Here is a 17285-nt window from a genome sequence, read left to right as displayed (position 1 = left end):
GCATCTGATATGCTTATTGGTTGATATATTGAGTAGATGTGTTGGGTGGTCATGTTGCTGCTGTACAGACATTGGTTAGGCAACTACTGAAATACTGCATGCAATTTTGGTTTCCCTGCTAATAGGATGGATGTTGTGAAATGTATAAATCTTTTCTAAACTCTTTCAAGGATGTTGCCAGGGTTGGAGGGTTTGAGCTATAGGCAGAGACTGGGGCTATTCCCCGAGTGTCAGAGGCTGAGGAGTGAGTGACCTTATAGATGTTCATAAAATCATGAGGATAAATAGACAAGAGAGTAGATTTAAAGTGGGGGGGGGAAAAAGTTTTTAAAAAATGGCCTAGGGCAACCTCTTCACACAGAGAGTGGTGCATGTACACAATGAGCTGCCAGAGGAAATGGGGGAGGATGGAAAACATTCAAAAGGCATCTGGATGGGTATATGAATAAGGATGGTTTGAGAGATATGGGCCAAATGGAACTGGATTTATTTAGGATATCTGGTCAGCATGGATGAGCTGGACCGAAGAGTCTGTTTTCGTGCTGTACATCTATGACTTTTTTTTGGGGGGGGCAGCGGTCCACAAGTGCAGAAATCAAAAATATAATTAAAAGCTAAAATACAACTAAATTGGTGGGAATCCTTGGATGAGGCCTCCCTGTGGACAGCAGCATCACGAGAATGGAGAAACTGGGAGAAATCAGATAGTGTCTTCACAGTAAAGAGGGTGTGAGGATGTACAGTCCAGGGAACTAGGGGAATTGGTAGGTTTGTAGTGGGAATTGGTGGCCAGCCCTATCCACAGGAATGGACACATGTCAAGGGGTATCAGAGATGGATCAGGTGAAGGCAGGGTGGAAACAAGAAGCAAAATTGATAAAACTTTTCCAATTGTATGCAGGAGAGGGAAGCAGCACCAATCATGTCATCAATATGCCAACGATAGATTTGGAGGAGAGACCTGAGTAGGTTTGGAATCAGGAATGTTCCACTGCACCACAAAGAGACAGGCATAACTGGGGCCCAGGTGGGTATTTTGACCTGAAGTAAGTGAGAAGAGTTAGAAGGAGTAGGTATTCAAAAAGTGAGATGAGCTCAGAGGCAGAGGAAGGTAGTGGTGGATGGGACAATTTAGCACTCCCCAAAAAGAACTGAAAAGCCCCGAGACCATCCTGATGGGAATGGATGTGTAAAAGAGATTGCACAAGAGATGCAGCAGCAGCTGGAGCCTGTCACCTGGAAATTCTGGAACTGTTGAAGTGTCAGAAGAACCAAGGGAGTGAGCTGGAGTTGGTGGGGGGAGGGGAAATAAAAGTCAAGATAGGAAGAGATGAGTTCCATGAGTGAGGAACAGGCAAAAACAAACAATGGGCAGACTTGGTTGGGAGCTGGGGTGGGGCAGGTGGTGGCAATGCTTGGAGAGATTTGTGACCATTGTGAACACAACAGCCTAACATTCAACACTGGGGTCATGGTTCAGCGCAGAAAGGCAGTGTGCCAGCCTCCACGAGGACAGTCAGAAGCTTGTTCCTGTGTGCGTGCACGTGTGGGGAGGGTGAAATGGGAGTTCAAAGAGGAGATGTGAGGGGCAACTTTTATTTTTAAATTACAAAAACAAAAGTGGTACGAGTATGAAATGCTTTGCCAGGGTTTGTGGTGGTGGCAGATACAATAGGGGTGTTTAAGGGATTTGTACAGAAGCAGAAAATGCATGCAGTGTAGGGATATGGACCAAAGGCAGGCATATGGGAATTGTTTAATTTGGCATCATGTTCGGCATAATATAATGGGCCGAACAAGCTGTTCCTATGCTAAACTGTTCAACACTTATTTATGGCAACATTCAAACTAAAAACTTACCGGAAGTTTAATGAAAATATCAGCCAGTCCAATTTTTTTTTAGCCATGTCATGAAGTCAACCAGCATCAGATTTCTTTAGTTGGATCTATTCCAAGCCACTGAGCAATGTTCTGCCTTTCAGACATCTGACACTATATGTAAATGACTGTGTGCGTAAACAGCCCAGTGACTGCTGCTCTGATTTTATGTTTTTGATGTACACTCATCATTTTACTAACTATAGAATGACTTGGAGGAACATAAAAGCATGGAATCTTTCCATGCAACCAGTGTATTGGAATGACACTGTGCACACAGCTATCTTGGCTTTAACTTCATTGTTAAAAACCAGTTTCATTCCTATAAAGTAAAAGGAAACAAACACGATGTGCAAGTCCCCAGTGGAATGTAATCTAAAATACAGAGCTAATTTTAAAATATATTTTGTAATTGGAGGAGCTGAGTCATGGAACTTCATACGTAGATTATAACAAGTGATAAAATCTACTACTGCATCTAGTGCTTATTTAACACATGCCTCTCTGTGTACAAGTCAGCAGTTTCCCTGATTATTCTCCTTATAGGCAACTGGTGAAAGAAAATTCCAAAGTCAGTATTTATTTGGGGTAGTTCCATTTGAGAATGAAACATTAGACCTATAAATATCTCTACTCAACTCTGGAAGGAGAAAAAAAAAGTGTGCTTAATACGAGATTTATTTAAAAAATACGGTGTTACAATTGTCTGCCTCCTCCTGTACCAACACTCAATTCATTTATAGTATTATAAAAGAAAAACTAAATGAATTAACTCATGAACAGCCATTAAATGGAGCACAATCTGCGACCTTATCCACACGCACGCAATTACCATCCCTGACAGGTGTGGCCACTTTAAACAGCAAGAGCACAAATGAAATCATTGGTTGTGAGCATTTGTGCATCCTTTTCAGTTATGTGAAAAAAATCTTTTGCTGTGTTTTTGGTTGCATTTCAATCTTATGCTCATGACCTTTGGGCATCCAGGGTAGTGGGGTGGGAAGGCAGATCAGAGGACCTTCTTATAGGTCTGCTCCTGGGCCTGGCCAGGCTGGCTATAAACAGGTCCAGGTAGTGGGCTGTGGAGTTTTGTTTTGGGGTGGGGGGGCCAGGGGTCATATCTGCTGACTGACTGTCTGCCCCTCTAACACTGTTACACTTGTACCCAGACAGACATTCTTGGAGAAGGAGCATGCGAAGTCCACCCAGGCGCTTGATGCCTTTAGGACAGGAAATGGGCACCGTGGGTATACAGTGGTTTACTTCCCCCTCCAACTCCATTTTGATATAGCCCTTGTCTGCTCTTCCTTGCACTTTCCCTCTCCCATCCCACACTTTTGATGGTTCATTGCCCATAAGTCTTGTATGTAAACTTCTAATTGAGTGCACAGGTGATTACTTGTGATCATTAATTATTAAAGTAAAAAAACATCACAAATGAACTCACAGGGGTTCTTGTGGTGCAGTGATTAGTGTCCCTATGTCTCAGCCAGGAGACCCTGGGTCAAGACCCACTTGCTCCAGAGGTGTGTAGAAACATCTCTAAAACAGGTTGATTTGGAAAATATTCACAAGTGAACTTATTCCCAAATCATTTTACCTGCTCACACACACGCACATCAAGAGAGGGGACACATTTAAGTGTGGTACTGCTACAAAAATTCTGTGCTGCAAGCTGAGATTACAAAAATAATTCACATTATAATGCCCTTTTGATTTCAAGGATTACAAATTACAATTGCTGTTTTATCTTTCATTTGTTCATAATCTTGGCACATGAACATTAGTCCCTTAGGGTATCAGAGCAGCTGGATAAAGTGATTACAGTGGCATTAGGTATACAAGCCTTCAATGACAAAGACAAAGAGTTTAAGAGCAGGGAGGTTATGCTCGAACCATAATCAAATGTTGGTTAGGCAACAGAGAGTATTGTATACAGTTCTGGCATCCACATTCCAGAAGAGATGTGACTGCATTGGAAGCAGTACAGGAGAATTTACCAGGACGTTGCCTGGGCTGGAGTTGATCAGATTGGGTTGTTTTGGATGTGAGTTTGCTCGCTGAGCTGGAAGGTTAGTTTTCAGATGTTTCATCACCATTCTAGGTAACATCATCAGTGAGCCTCCGACGAAGCGCTGGTGTTATGTCCCGCTTTCTATTTATCTGGTTAGGTTTCCTTGGGTTGGTGATGTCATTTCCTGTTCTTTTTCTCAGGGGATGGTAGATTGGCTCCAAATCAATGTGTTTGTTGATGGAGTTCTGGTTGGAATGCCATGCTTCTAGGAATTCTCGTGCATGTCGCTGTTTGGCTTGTCCTAGGATGGATGTGTTGTCCCAATCAAAGTGGTGTCCTTCCTTATCTGTATGTAAGGATACGAGTGATAGTGGGTCATGTTGTTTTGTGGCTAGTTGATGTTCATGTATCCTGGTGGGTTGTTTTCCTTGCAGGAGTGTTGGAACAGGGGAAGGGGAGAAGAGTCAGAAGTCACATGACACCAGGTTGCAGTCCAACAGGTTTGTGAAATCACAAGTTTTTGGAGCTCTGCTCCTTCATCAGGTAAAGGATCAGTGCTCCAAAAGCTTGAGATTTCAAATAAACCTATTGCACTATAACCTGGTGTCATGTGACTTCTTACTTTGTAAGTGTGGTAGAGGCAGGTATTGTCATAACATTTAAGGAATATGTAGATGAACACTTGGCAGTGCCAAGGCAGACAAGACTCTGAACCAAATGCTAGAATATGGGATTAGAATGGTTTGTGTTGGTTCTTGACTGGCATGAACACAATGGGCCAACATGTCTTTTTCTGTTCTGAATACGACTTTTCCACAATGTTAGGCACAATGTTAATTCCAATGTCAAATCGGATACAGAAAGCGTGAATTGGAGACACTGAAAGAAAGGCTTAATTGTGTTATCAGAGCATTTAGTTTTTTAAACTGCTAGCCTATTTGATTTACTATTCAATTATAATGGTTTATCCTTTGTTGCAGCTTATCGTTCTATCTTTCTACCTTGTTTCCACTGTGTGAATTCATTGAAATCTTCCTAAATTTGATCCTTTGCCCCACTAGTTGGTTCTAAACCCTCTCCACTTCCCTAGTTAGACATGACTCACTAGAACTCCATTCCAACAGTAAAGCCCCACCTTTTCCCAGTATTGGTGACACTGCCCCATGAACCAGAACCCACCTTTTCTTCACCAGTGTCTCAGATTTATTTGTGCATTCATTTCTCTGATCGGATTTGCCTAGTGAAAATTTGCATGTAGCTCAGGCAATAAATCAGATTATTTCATTTGAGATTCTGCTTCTTAACTTTGTACCTATCTCTCAACACATTGACCACGCAGAATCTCTCTTCTTACCTACCTGTGTCACTGGTGCACATATCTCAGTTAATTATAAAAGTTAAATATTGTATTAAAATTTCAAGAAAAGAAATTGTGCAAAAAGTGGGTGACAGGTCAGAAGGTGGGACAGACTTTTTAAAAAAAAACTGCAAAAGAATGGACAAAGACCAACAAAGAGAAAAATCAAAAGCACAAGAGAATGCTAGCTTGAAATATAAAAACAGATAGTTGAAAAGAAAACAAAGTGAGCAATGATTCTGTAGTAATGTCTGTACTGACACACTTGTAACGAACATCCCAGTAATTGCAAGTTAGGAAACAAAAAGGAAGGGAAGAACAAGAAAATAGGTAATGAGCAAATTGTTGCAGCAACTGGTTCATAAGACCCCAGTCCTGATGGACCTCATTGAAGGGACTTGGGTCTTGGGAAGCTTCTATTAGATTGAAAATTCAGTGAACACAACTCATTTATTTGAAAAGGGAAGGAGACAGAAGCAATTAGCCAGATAGCTTAATATCTTGTCATACAGAAGATATTGGAATATATTAACAGAAGTTGTTGCAACAGGGCGTTTCAAAACGTTTAAGGTAATTAGGCAGATCAACATGGTTTTGTAAAAAGGGAAATCATGGTTAACTAAATTTGTTAGAATTCTTTGAGGAAGCAACAAGTGCTGGAGATAAAAGGAACTAATGCATGTATTGTACCTAGATTTCCAGAAGCTACATAATAATAATGTCACAAGAAATTTTTACAGAAAATAAAAGTCCATGGTGGATGTGGTAACATATCAGCACAAACAGGAGATTGGCTAGCTGATCGAAAACAGTGTAAACAGTAGGACATTTCACCAGTTGACAGGATGTCAGAGTCAAAGGCCAGGGCCTTAACTTTTTAAAATTTATATAGTGATTTGGATGAAGGGACACAAGGCATAGTTGCTAAGATTGTTAATGATATAAAGATAGCTAGGAAAGTAAGTTTGAACAGGACATAGGGAGGTGACCAAGGGATATCTGTGGGAAAAATGTGGAAAAAAAAATGTGGAAAAATGTCCATTTAGTGCATGAATTAGGAGGGCAAGTCCAAGCAACAACATCAGCAGAGTGAACCTGGGGTGAACAGCAGCAGCATGATTTATACCGGAGGAGCGAGGTCAGACACAGCAATCCTGGGAGTGAACAGCAGCAGTGTAAATACTCGAGGAGCAGAGTCAGTCAATGCAAATGTGGAGGTGAATCTAGGGACAGAACTCCAGACATGATTTTACGACACAAAAGACGTGACAACGAGGCTTGGCTGCTCAGGGACTGGATTTGGAGACTGAATGTCTAGAGAGCGAGAGAGCGCGAGAGTGCAGTCTGCTAAGACGACAGTATTGAGTGAGGGACTGGAGTTCGGTGACTAATGGGCGAGGTCGTGTAATCAGTTCCTGGATTATTTTCTGTAGTTAGTAAGATTGACTTATTTGATTACATTCAAAATACCAGAAGAACTCACCCCATGGAATGCTGCTCCCGCAACATGTGGGATATCAGGGACATTTCCAGTCTCTGGAACAACATGCTGGAAGTGTGTCCAGATGCAGCTCCCGTAAGGGTGAATGGACTCACAATGGAGCGTTCATTAGGCTAAGAATGTTGTGGTTAGCACATTTAATGAGCTGGTCATACCACCAGTAAGGGATACACAGTCAGAGAAGAGGTGGGTTACCACCAGGAAGATGAGAAAGCATGGGTAGGCAGTGCAGGAGGCCCCGTGACCATCTCCCTCTCAATGTACAATTTTGAAAATGGTTGAGGAAACTGGCCTCAGTGCAAAGCAGCAGCTGCAAATAGATCAACGGCACCCATGACTGGTACTATTGTACAGCAGGCTGGGTTGAAGTGTAGGTGAGCAATAGTGATAGGGGATTATATAGTTAGGGGCATAGATAAGCATTTGTGTCTGCAAGCAAGGCTCCAGAATGGCATGTTGCCTCACCGATGCCATGGTCAAGAATGTCCGAGTGGGCACAGGATGTTCTGAAAGAAGGCCAGCAGAGGTTTTGATCCATATTGGTACCAACGACACAGGCAGAAAGGGGGAGGAGGTCCTGCAAAGTAAGTTCAGGGAGTTATTTAGGAAATTAAAAGCAAGACTTTTCAGATTCTAGTCTCGGGATTACTCCCTGTGCCACGTGCCAGTGAAATTCATTTAGCTAAATACGTGGCTAAAGAGCTGGCGTAGAAGGGAGAGTTTCAGCTATGCGGATCACCGGAATGTCTTCAGGGGCAGTTGGAACCTGTATGAGAAAGTCTGGTTGCACCTAAACTGGAGAGCACTAATATCCTGGCAGGGAAGTTTGCTAGTGCCACTTGGGAGGGTGTAAACTAGTGTGGCAGGAGCAGGAACCACAGCAGCAGATCAACCAGTAAAATGACGGAAGAGAAATGGGAGATTAAGGCCAGTAAAATTAATTGGAAGAACAGACAAGGGAAGTTACTGAACAGCAGGACTGGCAGTCTGAGGTGTATTTGTTTTTATTGAGAGGAGAATGATGAATAAGGCATGTGCGGTTTGTAACATTTTCAAATGATTTATGCATGTTGTGTTACGAGGAAGGATGGACAGGCTTGGATTGTATCCTCTGGATTTCAAAAGAGCAAGAGGCAAATTGATTGAAATATACAAAGATCCTGGCGGGTCCTGACAGAGTGAATGTGGAAAGGATGCTTCCACTTCTGGGAGAATTTAGAACTAGGGGTTACTACTTATCTTATTTAGGTGATTTTTTTAAAAAGGGATGGAAGGAGAGAGGTTTTCCCCAAGCTGGTCAAGCATCTTTACAATTAAAAAGGCAGCAGGAGCAAAGGGTCCAAACACTTTTTAAGAGCAGAAGTAGAAATATTCTTGATAACCTTTCACCCCCTGGGGTGGGTATGTGACATAATAGCTCAATGACGGAATAGGCTCAAGGGGCAAGTAGCATACTTCTAATAGGAAGTATGAATAATCATTATCAGACTAAGTGCTTTATAAAATACATAACGTTCTTGGCATGAATCTTCACTAAATATGTCGGGATGCTCAGCATCCCAGTGGTGAAAATAACCAGTAATCAGACCAATTTGGATAACATTAAGTAAAACAAAAATGTACAGAATCAAATTTTACAAGCTATTAAAACAGCACAAGGATTTCTTTGAGCAAGAGTCATTGGACCTGAAACATTAACTGTTTTTTCCTTCACAGGTGCTGCCAGACCTGCTGGGCTTTTCCAGCAACTGTTTTTGTTCCCGATTTGCAGCATCCGCAGTTCTTTTGGTTTTTACAAAGATTTCTTTTCTCTTCAAAACACAGGCACCTGTTTTAAAAGTGTTAAAATATTTTAAGTTCTTTACAGTTAAGTTTTGAGAAGCAAATTTGATCATTTAAGACCATTCCTGAAGTTCAAAGAGACATTTCTAATCAATTTTAAATTATTTGACAGCCAGTTGGAACTTGCAATTTTCTACGACAATAAAATCAAAATTTACGTACCATTTGCCATGGTCTTCCGAACCCACCATGGACCTTCGCCAAACTTGTTCTTCCAGTCCGCTCCCATGGAATTGTGCATACAGACAAAAACACACCACTCTAAGCTACTTACAAAATGTCCCCACTGAAGGAAAAATAAAGACACATTTTCAATGAAGTAACGTGTTTCTTTGCAAGCTTCTTTCATTTCTACCATAGAATCACAGGAGGAGGTCATTGTATCCAAACTAGTGCTTTCCCCGAACTCATTGAAAATTAAATCACATTACTGCACTCTCTCATAGCCCTATATCTTCAATTGTTGCAACTGCTTTCCTACATTCTCCTTCAAGGAACTAAAAAGGTCGTTGCCTCAATTATGTCCTGTGAAAATTAGGAAAGGAAACAGCATGCATGAGAAAACACTGGCAGGTAGATCAAGAGAAAGCTCCAAAAGGATTTTTGAAATATATAAATTACAACAGAATAACCAGGTTTTTCTTTTTTAGGGTGGGGGGGGGGGGAAAAGAGACATACACTCCTTGTCATCCATGGATTTGCTAACCACAGATCTGCAGGCTCGTGACTGCGGACCCAAATTCCCTCTCTTCTTTACGCCACTTGACTCAGCTGATCTGATCATGAGTTCATTCACAATAGATAGGAGATTTTCATGGTAGGACGCTCTGTTGTTGTTATCCATGAGTGGGCCATGCTCCTTTCCTCACAGTTAGTGAGTAGAAGGTGTTGGACGAGATGCACTACGGAGGTAATTGCTGTTTTGTCTTGGAAGATGTAGGCAGAGTCCCCCACAAATACTTTGTACTGGGCTTAGCAATGGAAAAGGATTACAGAGGTATAGACAGCAGGTGGAAGACTGAAACATTAGATGAAGGTAACACACAGAAAGATAGTTTAGTATTTTTAAAAGTAGGTAAATCCACAGGCCAGGACGAGATGTAAACCAGGATTAGGAGCCATGAGATTACAGGCTGTGGCTGAAATTGCCAAATAATTTTTAGCCATAGGTGAGGTGCCAGAGGACTGGAGGACTTAATTTCGACTTATGGGATATCATCACAAAGTTCACAAGTGACAGGAAGATTGGTAAATCATGAGTAAGATAACCATAGACTGCAGAAGGCTATCAACAAACTGGTCAGATGAACAGAGCAGTGGCAAACAGAATTCAACTTTGAAAAGTAAGAATTAAATGCACTTGGGGAAGATCTGACAAGAAAAGGGATTACATGATGAATCTTCAGCAGGATTGTAGAAAGTACTGAAGGTCAGAGGGATCTTGGTGTGTGTATCCATATATCCCTGAAGGTAGTCAGGAAGGTAGATAAGATACTTTCCTCTCTTAGTTGAGACATAGAATACAAAGGCAAGGGACATGTGCTCAGGAAGCATAGAGCAAGGAAAGAGATAGACGGTTAAGGGGAATGTAAAGGAGCTTTATTTTGCCCAGAGCTGGAACTCATTTCCTGAAAGGACAGTTGAGTCAGAATCTCTTGTAACATTCAAGTGATATTTTAGATATTCACTTACAATGCCTCTAGGCAACAGGCCAGGAGTTGAAAATAGGATTAGTACAGTCAGATCTTTGAATGACTGACACTTTCATGATGGGTTCAACATCCTCATTCTGTGCTGTAAATGTCTAAGAGTCTATTTTGTAAATTCTAATAAGTCTCCTCTTAGTTTCCTCTGCTGCAGCAGAAAGACCTATTATCTCAACTGTCTTCACAGTTACACATTCTTCATTCCCCCAATATATCCAGCTCTGAATATTTTCAGTGGTTTTATTTTACCATATCTTCTCCTGTCTCCAGAAACTTTGCATGGACACTTTTTCCAAATGCTAATGTGATTCAAAAAGTCTTCAAATTTGTACACTAATCTCACTTTCAACCCAAGCATTCTACCTACCCACTTCAGTGAATACAATACTCACCATCTGTGATAGGGTTTGTAGATCTAGCAGTGGATTAGCAAGTCCCTCAAACCCACAGAGTGAAAGAAAGTCACCCTCCATCCCAGAAGGTCTGCCAAGGGAAGAGAATCTCATTTTCACAACTCAGCAGTAATACACTTACCTTGAAGAGCAAGGTCCATAACATGGTACGCCCAAAGTTGTCAATAGCAACATCAAACCAAGCTCCAAATTCAGAAACTTGATTTAGTTGCCGAGCTGCAAATCCATCAAACCCTGTAACACATAGTACATATTAAGTGAATAGAGAGTGTACATGTTGGAAAGGAAGAAAATTACAAATGCAGTTTAATGATTGTCATGTTAGATGGCTGACCTTGTACATACTTTTATTCACTTATGGGACACAGGTGATGCTAGCCAGGCCAGCATTTATTCCCCCCCCACTCCCCCCAGTTGCCCTCGAAGGTAGTAGTGAGCACCTTCTTGAACCCTGCAGTCCACATGCTGCAGGTAGACCCACAAGGCCTTTACGGAGGGAGTGTCCGTACTTTGAATCAGCAACATTGGTAGGATTGGTATGAACATCCTACCAATATGTTCATTGGTAGGAACATATCCCTGTTCTTCTAGATGGAAGTGGTTGTGGGTTTGCAAGATGCTATCAAGGATCTTGACTTAAATTTCTACAGTGCACATTGCTGCTATTGAGCATCCGTGGTGAAGGGAGGAGTGGACGCGGTATGAATCACATAAAAGATGCTTTGTCCTGGATGGTATCAAGCTTCTGGAATGTGTTGGAACAGCACCCACCCAGGCTCGTGGGAAGTATTCCATCACATTCCTGACTTGTGCCTTGTAGATGATGGACAGGCTTTGGGGTGTCAGGTGGTGAGTTACTCGCTGCAGTATTACTACTTCTGATTTGTTCTTGTAGCTAATGTCTTTATGTGGTGGTGTGTCTGGTTGATTTTTTCGTCAATGGGAACCTAAGGATGTCAATAATGGGGGAATTCAGTGATGGTTACACCATGGAACGTTAAGGGGCTGTGGATAAATTGTCTCTTGTTGGAGATAGCCATTGCCTGGCTTGTGTGGCTTGGATGTTGCTTGCTACTTGTTAGCCCAAGCCTAGATGTTGTCCAGGTCTTTCAACATAGGCTGCTTCAGAATCTGAGGAGTGCTGAATGGTGCTGAACATTGTGCAATCATCGGCAATTCCCTATGACCTTTACGGTGGAGGATTTATATGTAATGTTAGCAATGGTCTGCTAATACTCTGTTTACTCCAAGTTATAACTATTATAGGCTTATTGTACTATACAGCAATGAGCATAAATCATTTATATGTAATTTTCTTTACTTTTGGTACATAAACTTCCTTGGTTTTCTTTAAAATTCGGCTGGTAAAAGCTGCACAATGCATATTTACAATTTGTTCACATATATTCAATAACAAAATGGTTTCTGCCAATAATTGGCTTGTTAATTAATTATTTATGAAATTAAAATATACTGTCTGGCACAAACAGGTGAAACTGAAGTTCATTGTGACCATGGAGAGAACTTCTGTGTTCCACCTAATGAAAGCTTTCAACTCTCACAATACTTCTTAAAAACAAAATCATAACGTTAGCATATCCATAGTGAGGGAGCTACAAGAATAATGTTACTCACTGTCCTTTATGCTAAGCCGCTCTAGCTCAGAACAAATTGTATTCCCCAGAGAGTCAAAAAGGTCTTATCTTTTAAAGAGAAAGCATCTCAAATCAGTGAACCACCACCAGAGCAGTTACCTTTCCTTTGATGATAATTCCAAGTTGTTTCCACTGCAAGTTGGCAGCTTCTGCAGAGGCTCCTGCGTACCTGTTAACTCAGCCTGAGCCTTTCCTCTAGCTTTTCTGGCTCTTCTTGCAAGACAAAATGCAAGGCTTTTTGCAGATTTCAGGGAGGCTCAAGTACATAAGCTTTCTAAATGTCTGTGTATCATAAATTTATAAGGTTTCTATTCACATTCTGAATTATTACAGGCCCACATGTTAACTGAACAGAATCTCTGTTGCATCAATATGAGCGAGAGTCTCTATTTTTACGGGATAGTTTTATTTTTTTCCAGCTATTTTGGGTTAAATTCAACTGCAAAGTTTTCCACATCAACTTCTAGGTACTTAATACTGTTCTATTTACAAACCAGATAATGAGCACAGTGTATTATAGCAATGTGCTACATCATAACCGTGTCAATTTGATCCATTCCAAAGCTATTATTTGAGTCAGCAAGTAGACACCAGGTGGTTCACAATTTCTGGGACAGTAAATATTCCAAAATTGAGTCTAGGAGAATGCCAAGAAAGTGGACAAGCTGGAAATACTCTGCAGGTCAGGGAGAATTTGAGGGAAAGAGAACAAGAGATAACATTTCAGGTCAATAGGTTTTAATCAGTTCAAGAAAAACTACAATGATTCTGGATTTATAATTCTAAGTTTAAAAAAAACAGAATTGCACAGTGCTTCAAACATGTGTCCTCAATTCAATGCACTGACTCAAAATAAGTCAGCAGGGGATCTTTGATGCTTTTTTGGGAAAATAAAAGACCCGATTCATCTTTTATGCAGAATTAAAGTACAAACACAAAACTCAAACAGCATTAGAGAAGAGTCTCCTCAAATGGAATGACAGAGGATATTTGAAATGAATGTGCAAGAAAAGTACTTCATTGAATAACAACAACATGCTAATGTTTCAGAACTTATTTAATCATATTTCCTTTTTTAAAAAAAAATCATTTTGGATAAATTATCAGTGAGTCCAATAAATATTTTTAGAGCTCTGCTTCAAGGATATATGAGACAAAGGGCCAAAGGTGTGATCAACCCATATCGAATGTGCCTCATAAATTAGATTAGTCGGGGGCAAACTCTCACTGAGATGCTAGAATAGGCCTTCACTTAAACCCATCCTCCAAGCTTTAAGTGACAGAACAGGAGGCAATAGGAAAAAAAATGCATATCAAAGATGTACAGGCATGTGGCCGGGTGCAGACTTTTCTACAAAGTGAAATATTTGAAATTCACAGCTTAGCGGGTAATGAATAGAATTATTGGATACAAAAGGCAAAAATACTGCAGATTCTGGGTATTTGAATAAAAACACAGTATGCTGGAAAGGTCAATCTGAAACATTAACTTTTTCTCCACAGATGCTTCCTGATCTGGTGGTATTTTCAGCATTTTCTAGACCTTATTTCAGGTTTCTGAACTGATGGGTTTTACCTTAGAGCTACGATAGTTCCATGAAACATCTCAAATTAAAAAGGAATACAAATATCTTAATGGTAGTTTCTGAAATTAAGCCTGCTTTTGTTCTTTTTTTAAGCAAAAAAGGCATAAATATAGGAAGATTCCCTTCTTCTAAAGAACAGAAGGTAACATTAAATTCTACTGATATGAAACAAACAGATGTCACCGCACAATGTACTTTGTAAGAGAAGTGGGAACATCTGTGTGTTGCAACCCTCTAAAACAGGAAACAGTCATAACGATTCAAACATAAATGTGTTTCCTTCATTCTCTAGATTAAACATTTCAAAACGCATACCCACCATCAAGAATAATGAAAACCACGTAACAGGGAAAAAACACTAGAGGATAATTGAAAGTCCACCAGCAAACCAGCAGTAGGAGTATCCTTATATAACCTGAAAAGAGCATTGTTTGAATTTAGTTAAAACACAGCATGCCTCAAACTTAGACAAATATATTTTACATGAATAATCATTCAACTTTGTTTTGAATGGTTATGGTTTGGCTTCTTCAAACTGGAAGTAACTTTCAAACTTCTCTTTTTTTTAAAAAAAAGTCTGTCCTTTTGAAGATCTCCAACTTAGGTGGTGGTACCAGATTGCTTGCATTTTCATTTCAGGCCAGCACAAGCGAGTTGGTGGCAAAACATTCCTTCACATTACTGTAACTTCAACTGAACATATCTACTGCTCTGATCCTTTACCAGAGAGGCAGTCACTAACACATTTTTCCGACGATATTGTAAACTTAATACAATGATAGTGCTGGATCGCTCGAGCAGTAAACTCACGTGCGTGGAAACTAGACGGATACTGCCCAACTCATTTGGAATCCTTAACAGAGACTCAGTTTCATCTTTCTGAACACCTTTTCCAGTAAAGTAAAATGAGAAAAGCAGATTGATGACTGTGTATATCACATATTTCTGCAGCCTTGAAAACTTTTACATATTTGGAGACATTGATCTGTAACTGTTTAATTTAATGTGCAACAACAAAACATTTTGAAGTGCCACTGTTCTCACAGTCTTAACGTACATGTGTTACTGGAACGAAATGTGACAGAATTAAAATAAGTGTAAAAAAAAATGATCACATACACATTAAATTCTACCAAATGGTGTCAACTGTCAGTTGCTAATGGAAATCACAATAGCAAATAACCTTATGATTGGAGAGACCCTATAAATCAAACAAGTTTAAAAGTTAACTGAAAAATCAAATAAAGTAGCTGTTGTGAATAGAAATTTCTCCTTCTGAAGGGAAGTTGAATTGCACTCTCATTCTCTTTCATACATTTGGCAAAAAACTAACATAATTACAATTAGACATAGTAAGAACTGTCGGTGCTCAAGTCGGGGATAATGGCACGGAGCTGGAGGCACACAGCATCAGAAGAACTGGAAAGCTGACATTTTGGGTCAGGACCCTTCTTCAGAAACCATAACCACAATTAACCTGTTTTAAAAAGACACGTACATTAACACCAGAACAGAATGAACATGGCATTTGAATACTTCATGCTTTATGCCTCCAGCTTGTCAATTCCAGCTCCAAGATGGATTGCTGAATACAGAATTTCCACAAACAAAAAGAATAAAGGCATTTTTTGAATTATAATTATGTAGTATCTTTCACTCCAGACATTCTGATGCAATTTTCAGCTAAAGGAACTTTTGCACTGCAATACTACTTTAATAGAGAGAAAATAAAACTAGGCACTCAATTTTCACAGAGGAAGCCTCTGCAAAAAGTGACACAGTTCACGTTGTTGATTTGAGGGATAAAAATTAGCCAGGACACAGCAGACAACTTTCCTTGCTCTTTAGAACAGTTACTTGAAGTCTTTTCCATGCATATGAAAGCAGTGTAATCCTGGTTTATGCTCAAGTAGAACTTCAACCAAAAAATCTTCTGCTGGGTTTTTGGCACCACAGATTTTCACTAATACTCCACCAACATTTCATAAAATGTTGACAATCTGATAATGATCAGATAATCCAGTTTTTGTGATGTTGATTGAGGCATAAAACATTGGCCAGAACAACAGAAGTAACTCCCCTGGTCTTTGTCAAAATAGTGCTTTGGTTTTTTTCTAAAAAAAAATCCACCCGAGCAGGTTTATATCTCATCCAAAAATCAGTGTCTCTAAACTGTAGGACTCCCAAATAGTTCCAAGGTGAAAGTGCTACCCACTGAACTACAGTGGATGCTAAATTAAGGTTTATGGAGAAGGGTTAATAAATTGATTATGCCATATGCATCATTTAATAGATAGTATAAAAGATAAACACAGTACGGGCCAGTACATCAGGTCCACAAGACCCAACTCTTGCTCCCTCACTCCTATTCCCAGACTAGTGGCCACTGAATTGTTTACTGTATAGTTAATGATTTCCTCTTTGTGAATACTGCTCCAAAACCCTATAAATCTGCAAACATCACCCCTCTTTAAATAAAAACACCTAACCCATGACCACTTTGTCTCTGTAAACTACGAACACATCTTCAGATCTCTTCCCTTTCTTCAGTACAGTTATTTAGGTTACAATCATCTCTTCAATCCAGACCCATTTTCCAGCAATTCCTTTCCATACAGATACATCTGACATCCTCCAAGAATCTTAGGCCTTCTCTTATTCCTCACCTATCTGCTACTCCTTGGCTACACTATCAAAAAAAAAGTCAGTCAATTTACACATGCATTCTATCAAGACCCAGCTTCCTCTCACCATCACCTCACTTGGACACTTCCATTGTTACCAAGACGTCAGACTGCTTGTCGAACGCCCAGAAATGGATGAGCCAAAGTTTTTTTCCACTCTCCCCACCCCCAACCCCAACCCAATTAATTACTGGGAAGACTCGTTTTCCTTCATGGTTGTCCCCTTCCTATTTTCCATACTATAGTTGGTAACAATGTAGAGAAATGTCCTGTTGACCTGCATCAGCCCAATCTGGCAATGCCTTTTCTCATATTTATTTTCAAATCCCTCCATGGCACCTTTTCCTATCTCTGTAATGTACTCCAGCACTTTAACTTTTCAAAATTTCTGCAACCCTCTAGTTCTTGTCTCCTGCATTTCATCAACTTTGAACACACCACTGTTAGCAGTATGCCTTCAGCTGCTTCAGCCAACCTCTGGAATTCCCTTCCTAAACATCTTGGCCTCGCTAACTCTCTATTCTCTCTGAAACTCCCTAAAACCTACCTCTCATCAAGTTACTGGTCACTTGTTCCAAGATCCTTAGGTAAATCAGTATCAAACTTTGTTTGTTAATGGTCCTTCTGATACACAATGGGATATTTTAAT

General features: G+C 40.2%; 1 protein-coding gene across 13 annotated transcripts in view; it reads right to left on the bottom strand.

Moving 5' to 3' along the window:
- Window positions 1-17285, bottom strand: part of si:ch1073-145m9.1 (uncharacterized) — a 29389-nt gene that overhangs the window by 5782 nt on the left and 6322 nt on the right. For 3 of the 13 annotated variants that reach the window (XM_059655390.1, XM_059655391.1, XM_059655392.1), the window contains exons 3-7: window positions 14272-14367; window positions 10833-10945; window positions 8755-8878; window positions 8479-8578; window positions 5614-7327 (exon numbers count right to left, since the gene is read on the bottom strand). In XM_059655390.1, coding sequence (XP_059511373.1) covers window positions 7072-7327; window positions 8479-8578; window positions 8755-8878; window positions 10833-10945; window positions 14272-14367 — 689 coding nt within the window. In that variant the 3' untranslated portion in view covers window positions 5614-7071. Of the gene's footprint in view, window positions 1-2577; window positions 4239-5609; window positions 7328-8436; window positions 8579-8754; window positions 8879-10832; window positions 10946-14271; window positions 14368-17285 lie in introns of those variants that run through there. The other 10 variants (XM_059655394.1, XM_059655399.1, XM_048557544.2 and 7 more) reach the window with 8 other exon arrangements.

Source organism: Stegostoma tigrinum, chromosome 27 (assembly GCF_030684315.1).
Source record: "Stegostoma tigrinum isolate sSteTig4 chromosome 27, sSteTig4.hap1, whole genome shotgun sequence".
Lineage (NCBI taxonomy): Eukaryota > Metazoa > Chordata > Chondrichthyes > Orectolobiformes > Stegostomatidae > Stegostoma > Stegostoma tigrinum.
This window is presented reverse-complemented; position numbering and strand designations above follow the sequence as displayed.